A 10,288-nucleotide genomic window follows, 5' to 3' on the forward strand; every position below is an offset into this window, starting at 1 on the left:
GACACTTAAAATAAGAAATAAATGAACATTTTAGAGAGGCTAGCATTTATAATCATGAAGGAGTTGTCGACTATTTGTAGCACATTAAGCACAGTACAAACATGCAAGAGAGGCCACAGCAGGAAGACATGTGAGTAACTGGAAGAGCTGATTAATGGATCCCTTTTTGCCACGACTCACACTGACGAGTGTGAATCAGGCCTACTAGGTTCTGATGCATTGGTATAATGCAGAGAGCAGCTGGGAAAAGTGCACTGAACACTCAACCCCCACAATGTCACATGCAGTACACCTGAATCATGTTCTGCTCAGCGACTCCCCTGTGAACGGGAGCGCATTGAATAAGCAGCTCACTGGGTTGCTGTTGCATCGGGTAAGAGCATAGAGCACTGGGGAAGCAGTGCATTCTGAACATATACCTACATATTCCACAGATTTACCTATGCCAGATATTTCGCTGCTCGGGTCACTCGCTGGAAGCAGAGGATGGTGTCTCTCCGCCGCAAGTGAGTTCCGCCTGGTCCTAGCAAGACCGTGTGCGCAATGTGCCCCATCCGTCACTGCACAATGGCGACGGACGTTCAGCCTCTGACTGAGACAAGGACCAAGGTGACTCTCTCCTATAAATGCGCAAATTGCCCAGCTCTGGGTAACTTTAATGAAAATGAGATGAGGTCCGTTAACCTAGCGACATGACCAAACAATAATCAATGGCTAATTCCACATCCTAGGCATGCATCAGGCAGCCATAGACCCCCGCCCCCTCCTACACTCAAACATTTTCTCCTTAAAATAAAGCTGCTTCCGGAACATGCTCTCTGCTTCTTCTTCACCAACAAGAATCCGACGCGCGACGGACTAGTCTCCTCCTGGCTGAGAAGAGCTCTGGCTGCATGCCTCCTGGACTCGGGGTATCTCCCACCACCCCCAGACATCAACTCTCAGTTTCATCGACACCCTCTCCCTCCTCCTCTGCAACTAACTATCTCATCGATCCTCGCATTGACAGTGGGGCTCAACCCAATGTATGCATCCAGCTCGTGATCAAGTACGGCAGGTCTGGGGATGCAAGCCCTGACAATGCGTTCTCACGAGCTTTGCAATTGAGCACTCGCATCCTTACTCTACCCTGCACTGCAGACGCGTCCGTTCACATGAAGGCCCTCCTTCAACATGACTTGATATCTGCCATAGGTGATCATAATTCTACGCTTGAGGAAGCTTGACTGCACAGCTCTGCCAAAACACTGATGAGAGTCTGCGCCGGCATTGCTGCGATGCTGGGGCTCCGTTTGGGCGGGAGGCAAGGTCAGGTGATTGATTGATTGATTCACTCCAACAGACCTCTGGCTAGCAAACAGAAGGGGATTTAAGATTCCCGGCAATTTAAAGGTGGTTCACCTTAGCCTAGGGAGTAATGTGTAAAACCAGAGCAGAGTGCAGACAAAGGTATGGTGATACCCCTCCTAATACCTGGAAGGCAACATAACACGCTTGAGATGTCCATTCAACCTGATGAGCAGCTGCTGATCCCCTTCCCACAACCCACAGCGCCAAAATGGGACGAGGTGCTCTGTGGGATAGCTGCCCACAATGCACCACTCCCAACAGCGCTGCAACTGCTGCAAATGTGGCCACACTGCAGCGCTGGTAGCTGTCAGTGTGGCCACACTGCAGCGCCGTCCCTACACAGCTGTACAAACACAGCTGTAACTCCCAGCGCTGGACATTACCAAGTGTAGCCATACCCTTAGTCTACTCCAGGGGCAGGCAACCTATGGCACGTGTGCCAAAGGCAGCACGCGAGCTGATTTTCAATGGCACTCACACTGCCCGGGTCCTGGCCACCGGTCAAGGGGATTTGCATTTTAATTTAATTTTAAATGAAGCTTCTTAAACATTTTTTTAAAAAATTATTTACTTTACATACAACAACAGTTTAGTTATATATTATAGACCTTCTAAAAACGTTAAAATCTATCACTGGCACATGAAACCTTAAATGAGAGTGAATAAATGAAGACTCAGCACACCAGTTCTGAAAGGTTGCCAACCCCTGGTCTACTCCATCCAAACACCACACGCCTGAACTAGGATTCTAGTTCTGTGACTAAAAGGACTTGCTTTATACTAATTCCTGATATTACCTGGCTAGCTAGGCCTTTATGCCAGCAACAGAAATCATGATCAGTGCGCTACAGTGCTAAACACTTCAGCCTAACCCCAGCTTTATGTCAACATTCACTAATCTGAAGACCGGTACTCACTGTCACAAAGCAAACATTTATGCTGCAGATCTGCATGCAGTCTATATAGATTTATATCCAGTCCCATCATTCTACATCCTGCCTGTCATTTCTATAAAACAACAGCTACAAGCATATGGCCCATTTAACTCAATGCTCCCCTCACTTCACTCACATAAAATAGAAACATAACAGAAAGACAGATAAACCCAATAGAGATGACACCTGGAAAGTAATCTGACCACAAGAGTCAGACAGCATTTCTATGACTGAAGGGAGATCAGACTTATCCACAGCATGTTCCAACCAGCATTTTTACAGGGATCTCAGGAACTTAGCTGCCTATTCCCCACAGAATTAGACACCTAACCCCCTTAGACTGTCTTAAAAATCCTAGCTTCTAGCTTTGCACATTTTTAGTCTTGCAAGAAAGCCTACATTATTCATCCATTTTAAATGGGTTCTGAAAGTTTGGGAGGATTTTTAGCCGCATAAGATTCAGCAGTGCTGTCATGTCTTCTGTTTTCAGACTTCCAAACTGTATAGGTTAAAGATTTCATATCTTCTCCAAGTGTCCATTCATTGATTTATTTGGCAGAGGTTCTCAAATAAGCATGTGAAGGGATCTTCACTAGTTATTCTAAACCAATAATTTGCAGGAGGCAAGTCAACAGAACTGACCTATGTTGACAAGATAATAGTAGCATTCCTCTGCAAAGTAAATGCTAAAAACAATAACCTTTGCAAGCCAGAAGAAAACATTGAAAACCAGTGACTTATAGTTAGGGCTATGATTTTGTCACAGAGGTCATGGAATCCATGACTTCTAGAGACCTCCGTGACTTGAGCCCCGGTGTCTGGGAGTTGCAGGGTCCCCCATCACCGCTGGCAGCTGGGAACTGTGGGGGCCCCGAGCTCCCACCCAGGGCAGAGGCAGGGGTACACTGCAGCTCCCAGATGGTGGGGCTCCTGGGAACTTCTGGGGGCTGCCCCGCAACTCCCAGCCCCACGCTGGCACCCTGCAGCACGGAGACGCCGCAGATGGCGGGGGTTCCCTGTAGCACAGAGACGCCATGGGCGGAGGTGAACTCCAAAGCTCCAAGCCAAAGCAAGCAGCAGGGTTATGCTGGGGCACCAAGCCACTGCAGGTGGCAGGAGTGTCCCAAGCTTGGAGCCACCAGCACTGGGGAGACCCTGTATCGCTGAGCCAGGCCTTGTATGGAGCCTGAAGCTCCCCATTTTGTCATGCATATTTTTGGTAAACGTCATGGCCAGGTCACTGGCTTCCATGAATTTTTCTTTATTGCCTGTGACTTTTACTAAAAATATGCGTGACAAAATCTTAGCCTTACTTATAGTAAGTGATTGTCTTCCTTTTAGATCTATATTTCAAAAGGGGCATAGATCCGCAGTCCCATCTTTCTGCACTAAAACCTCTAAGCCCTACAGCATTTATAACTTCAGCTATGTCTTAATACATACTAGCTAATTTTTATGTGTTTTACAACTGCATTAGTATACTCTTTGGGTGCAGAACCCACCTAGATACATACATCTCACCAGCTCAGCTGTTCACAAACTTATTGGTTCATGTATCGCATAAAACAACTTGGGTTTTTAGTCAGTGAATCAAAAGCATGAATTATTAATTTACATTGGTCATGTTACTCAGATTATAGAAAACAATGCAATATGTCAAATGATGTTTTGATATATTTTGACATGCCGCTAAATTAAATCAATGGCTTGATTTTTTAATTTGTCTAATTTAAATTTGAAATTCCTGCTTAATTCTAATCTGGATTATTGTTGAACATGAGCCAAAATTTACTCTGTTTACTTTTTACAAAGTTTAAAATCAAGAAAAATATTAAACATTTTGAATAACTCAGAGAAAATTTTAAAAGTGCCATTAATGAGAAGGGTGTGCTTGCTTCACAGAATATACAGTAGTTGCTATGTTAGGTGAGATACTAATAAATTTGTCAGAGGTCCAGTTCTACACAGAGGTTTGTCCTATACTTGTTTTTAGTGGCAATTAGGGGGAAAAATGCTTGCACAGATACTTAGTGCTGAAGGGCATCAAAAAATCCCAAAGTTCTGTCAGGTATCAGACTAAAGTCCTCTCTTCTTCTTAACCGCAAGTTACTGAGCAGCACTTCGTTAAATTCAAAACTGAGCGCCCCACCCTATGACAGTTTAATCATCTCTTCCTTTTCCTTGTCAGGAAGCCATCTGGCCTGACTTCTATTGATAATGAATCTCTGATTCTTACCTGGGCACCAGGAAACTTCAGCTCCAATTTACCCTTGTTCCAAGACTTTAGGTTCCCAGATACCCTCTTCAGTTCCCTCTGGGCCACAGAGCTCTGTCAGTCTCACTGCAGGCCCTGGCCTACGGGACAGTCTCTCTCACAGGTTTCCTCCTGCCCTGGTTATTGGTCTGAACTCCTTCCCCTTTCATAAAAGGACTGCACAGCCCTCCTTCATGGAGCTGTGCTGTGATTCAAATACACCTCTCCAGCCCACCAGTGTCCAGGCTCCAGCCCTAGATCCTAGAGGCTCCTGTGAACTTTGGACTCTCATACTGGGCCCCTCTCCCACCTCAGAGCTGGGCTGTGATTCAGACAGGCTCCCCCAGCACACCAATAAGAACAGTCATACTGGGTCAGCCCAGTGGTCCATCTAGCCCACTATTCTGTCATCTGACAGTGGCCAGTGCCAGATGCTTCAGAGGGCATGAACAGAAGAGGGCAATTATCAGGTGATGTATTCCCTGTTGTCCAGTCACAGCATCTGGCAGTCAGAGGCTTAGGAACATCCAGAGCCTGGCTAACCGCCACTGATGGACCTATCCTCCACAAACTTATCTATTTCTTTTTTTAACTTAGTTACACTTTTGACCTTCACAACATCCCTGGGCAACAAGTTCCACAGATTGACTATGCGCTGTCTGGAGAAGTACTTCCTCTTTGTTTTAAACCTGCTCCCTATTAATTTCATTAGGTGACCCCCAGTTCTTGTGTTACATGAAGGAGTAAATAACACTTCTTTATTCACTTTCTCCAGGCCATTCATGATTGTATAGAACTATCATATCTCCCCTTGACTGTCTCTTCTGCAAGCTGAACAGTCCCTATCTTTTTAATCTCTTCTCATATGGAAGCTGTTCCATTCCCCCCATCATGTGTTTTGCCCTTCTCTGTATCTTTTCCAATTCTAACATATCGTTTTTCAGATGGAGCAACCAGAACTGCACACTGTATTCAAGGTGTGGGTGTACTATGGCTTTATATAACGGCATTATAATATTTTTTGTCTTCTTATCTTTCCTAATGGTGCCCAACATTCCGTTAGCTTTTTTGACTGCTGCTGCACACTGAGCAGAGGTTTTCAGAGAACTATCCATAATGTCTCAAAGATCTTTCTAATTCAGCTAATTCAGACCCCATCATTTTGTATGTATAGTTGGGATTATGTGTTCCAACATGCATTACTTTGCACAATCTCCCTTCTGCTTTTAGTTCCCATCCCAAGGAGCCTCCCTCCTAACTCAATGCTCCCCTGCAATTCTCCTCTCCAGGTTCTCCTCCTGAGCCTCATCTACACACTGGATGTTATCATGTTAAGGAAGTATCTGTCTGATTGACAGATGGTGTCAGTTCACTGCTCCCTTCAACATTTGTTTCCTTAAAGAATCAGGTCACGGAATAGGGGCTGGTTAGCCCCAGGTTTCACCCTTTTAAAGGGGACAGAACACCCCATTACAGGGTTCCAGTTGCAACTATTTCGCATACCACAATTAGGGAACCTCTGCACTAGCTTTAGGATCACATCTCATCATTCTCATCATGTTACAGAGGTCCATCAATGGCTATTAGCCAGGATGGACAGGAATGGTGTCCCTAGCCTCTGTTTGCCAGAAGCTGGGAATGAGCGACAGGGGATGATCACTTGATGATTATCTGTTCTGTTCATTCCCTCAGGGGCACCTGGCACTGGCCACTGTCAGAAGACAGGATACTGGGCTAAATGGACCTTTGGTCTGACCCATAGGGCCATTCTTATGTTCTTATTCATTTTTATAAACTCTGCATAACCTTCCTTGAGATGTTAGAGTTTCACTCGTTTAACCCAGGCTCTTGGCCCTGCTTTACATTGCCACCGTCATGCACTTAGCTGCAAACTCACACTAGGGAGATGTTATGCTATGCTAGATTTAGCACACGCTACCCTATGAGAAAACAAACAGTTCTTTCTTTATGGTCCTATCAGAGCATCTCTTTTTGGTTGCTAAGAAACTACAATTTTATTCCATTATAAATCATTTAAAGCAGCTCAGCAGATGCAGATTTAGTAGGCGGACAGAGACATTCCATTTTACCAGTAGCACCCCAAATGCTGCATAGGACATTACATGCCTCAGAAGCTCCTTGAGGTACAAAAATTCAGAAAGCAACTGTGATTTAAAGCTATGGTTCTTGACATTGCAGACTGTATTTATCTGAAGACACTGACCTGTCTACTGACTGTTTAAATAATATTTCCACTGCATTAACAGGTTATGCTATTAAGAACAGGTTCAAAAAGGCCACCAGAGATTTAAGTGGGGTGATTCATTCAAGGCATCATGTTTTCACATAACTATTAGCACAAGTATACTTTTAAATTATATAGTTATATCTTGGCATTAAGTATTTAAAGTGGTAACGGCTGAACTCAGCCTCCCCGTCTCACGCCCTGCTCCGATCCCTAGACTCCCCCTTCCCTCCACTCTGCCCCCAAGACCTCCTATCTCCTCCTGCCCTGTTCCGCTTCCCAGCCCGCATACCCTGCTCTGCTCCACAGCCCCCTACTCCTCCTCCTCTCCCAGCCCCCCCATCCCCGTACCCTGCTCCGCTCGCCGGCCCCCTACTCCGCTCCCCAACCTCCCCCCCTCAGGTCCCCCATACCCTACTCCGCTCCACAGCCCCCCTGCTCCTCCTCTCCCCAGCCTGGCCTCCCCCGTACCCTGCTCCGCTCCACAGCCTCCCCCTTCCCAGCGCCCCCACCCTGCTCCCCTCCCACTCACCGTTCTCTGCTGCGGCGGGACCCGAGATGAGGCTGGCGGCAGCCAGCAACAGGCAGAGCGCGAGGGGGAACGACCCGGAGCCCGACATCCTCCTCTCAGGCCGGACACAGCACAACACGGCCCGGGGCGGGACGGGAGACGATAGGGAGAAGCGATCGACTCCGTCCTTCTGCCTCCGACCTCCTACCGCAGCTCCAAGTCTCGCGAGACAGTGACTTGTGTCACGTGACAGCACGGGCACCTCACCGGCTCGGTCAACCTACTGCGGTAGCTTACAGTCACCTTCCCTCCCCCAGCTCAGCCCCCCCTTCCCTGCCGCACCTCCTAACTGTCACCTCCCCTCCCCCAGCTCAGCTCCCCATCCCTGCCGCACCTCCTATCTTGGGATCCCAGGAAGTTTTGGAGACCAAGTTTAATCAGGCACTCAAGATGTTCTCTTGGTGGCAGCGTATCAGATCTAAGTGGTCAATTAAAGCTTAGGAAAATTTCATGCTAGTATATCTCAATTTTTTTGGCTCTAAGTTCAGATAGTAGGAAAGATACTATGATGTGTACTCCCCTTCTTCTTGCCGCGACCCCCAACTGCCCACTTCCCTCCCCAGCTCAGCCCCATCCCTGCTGCATCCCTCTAAACTCCCACCCCCTGCCCTAGCTCAGCCCCCCGATACCTGCCGCACCCCCTAACTGCCAACCTCCCCTCCACAGCTCAGCCCTCATGTTATACCAATTAATAAAAAACCAGCAGGATTCTTATTAAGAAATAAGCAAGATGCCACATATTATGAAATATAATAATAAGCAAAAGATAAAGCAACAACGCTGTTTACACTACTTATTCCTATCACTACTTTTCCTTAACCACACACCATATATATATTTATTCACACATCATTCATTCAATTCTGTATATTATAGTTACCAGCCTAGACTGTCTCATCATGCCAGCTTACTGCCTACTGGGTTCATGAGGATGGACCCAAGTCTGTGTCAGATAGGCCATCTCCTGAGACTGACGCAAACCATAGACTTAAAAAAAAAAAAAAAAAAAAAATCCTTCAGTTTAGAGCTCCATTTTTATGAATTAATTCTATGTTAGTCATGGAACCGTTTCACATTCATGGTGCCTCCACACTGTTCTAAGTGATATTCCTTCCAGGTGTTTGTGGATCCTAGTTTACCCTCTTGGGTGTCTGTGGTCACCTTTACACTCTTCTGCCAATGATCCCTTTATAGGCTTGGACCTCCCAACCATTCACATACATCAAACTCATCTCATAATTCCATCATTACTAACCAATATTTAATTACAGTCTCCACCAGCTAATTCTCGAATATCCCGCCGTAATTACAGAGGTGGCGCTGTTTCAGTTTACATGGCTATCAATTATAGCTTCAAGGTAGCATATTGTTTGCCGTAAGAACAAATCAATAATCTTGTTGTAATATTTACATATAATAAGATCTTTCAACAGGACAATACAATCAGTTTTCTGCAGCAAAGACCCCAAGCCCCAACAGAAAACTAAGACCTGCCACTTCGGTACAACTGGAGGGTCACTTGTCACTTGGAAACTCTATGCTAATACCCTCTGTATTCTACACCACCTGCACTCCCTACTCCACATTCCCAGCCGCACTCCCCATCCCTCGCCTACCCCCTCCACCCCACTGCCAACCCCTACTCACCTCTCTCCCAGCTCAGAGCCCCCCTCCCTGGCTACAGCCTCTTACTGTCATCTTCCTTCCCCATCCAGATCCCCCCTCCCATCTTCAGCCCTTACTTACCACCTCCCCTCCCGCCCAACTCAAGACCAACACACTGCCAGCCCCTAATCACCGGCCACCCTACGCTCAGAGCCCCCCTCCCTGCTACAGCCCTTACTGCCACCTCCCCTCCCCACTCAGCCCCCATCACCATGCCTCACCCTAACTGGCCCCCTCCCTCCCCAGTTCAGACCCCCTTCTTGACTACAGCCCCTTAAGCCACCTCCCTCCTGGCTGCCTCAAGTCTCCCATCCCTACTGCAGCCCCTACTGCTTGTTCCCCTCTGCCTCCCCCAGCTCAGCAATGCCCATCCCTGCTGCAGCCCCTTATGCATTCCCTTCTCGTCCCCACCCCTGCTGCAGCCCCTTCCACTCATGACCAGCTGATCTCCCGCCTCACAGCCACCATCTCCATCACCTCCAATGGAGAGACAAAGGAAAGCCTCAATGGCCAGGATTATACAGCGCACTGATAGTGGACACCCCTGCTGGTACCCCTTTTCCGAATCAGTATGTCAGAGTCAGTTGAGCCTGACTGAACACTCCGCGAGGCGTTACATTACCCAAGATAAACCCACAAGTATGGTTGAAGCCGAATGCCACAGGAGTGCCATGGAATACTGTGGTCTCAGTGAACCTGTCTCCTATCTAGCAGACGTGAGCGAGCAACAGACGTCCCACACCAAGCTCAAGGAATCCTGGACAAATACAGATTGTCAAGATGAGGCCGGCAGTGGTTTCAGGTGGACCATGTCTCGCCAGCATGGACCCCCACTGCACAGAGATGACCTTCACTAAGACTTGTATTAGTCCATGTGAGGAGTCAGATGGGATGCCAAATTACAAAGTTCATGGAGGTCTCCCTTTCTTGAGGTAACGAAGGCGGACATTGTTCCTGCCCTACAGACGCGAACCCCGCTCTCCATGGCTATGCCCAGAGTGGTGCACGTCTGGCCAGAATGTTCCCAACACTGTGGCTAAACTCACCGATCGCCCTCCATTGCCCAGATAACTCGGCCAGAGTGAGAGAGCCCAGCTCGTCGCCGGTCACCCACACTACTCCTTGGGAGTATGTTCCAAGAGCACCCTACCAAGCATCAACGTTGGTGTCAGGAGAGAGCAGGGTAGAGCCCTGCCCTTCCTCACATCCTTTCGTGGGATCTAGAAGGATATGCCATCTTGCCAAAAGCAGATGATGCTGTTCTGAGC

The 10,288-nt window shown here is 47.6% G+C and overlaps 1 protein-coding gene across 1 annotated transcript in view; it reads right to left on the reverse strand.

Annotated features, from left to right (window-relative positions):
* NPTN (neuroplastin) overlaps positions 1–7,506 on the reverse strand; it is a 121,003-nt gene extending 113,497 nt beyond the window's left edge. Inside the window, exon 1 of the mRNA XM_032776600.2 lies at positions 7,317–7,506. Within this exon, the coding sequence (XP_032632491.1) occupies positions 7,317–7,404 (88 nt within the window). The 5' untranslated portion in view covers positions 7,405–7,506. The remainder of the gene's footprint in view (positions 1–7,316) is intronic.
* Positions 7,507–10,288: the final 2,782 nt, after the last annotated feature.

Source organism: Chelonoidis abingdonii, chromosome 9 (assembly GCF_003597395.2).
Source record: "Chelonoidis abingdonii isolate Lonesome George chromosome 9, CheloAbing_2.0, whole genome shotgun sequence".
Classification (NCBI taxonomy): Eukaryota; Metazoa; Chordata; order Testudines; family Testudinidae; genus Chelonoidis; species Chelonoidis abingdonii.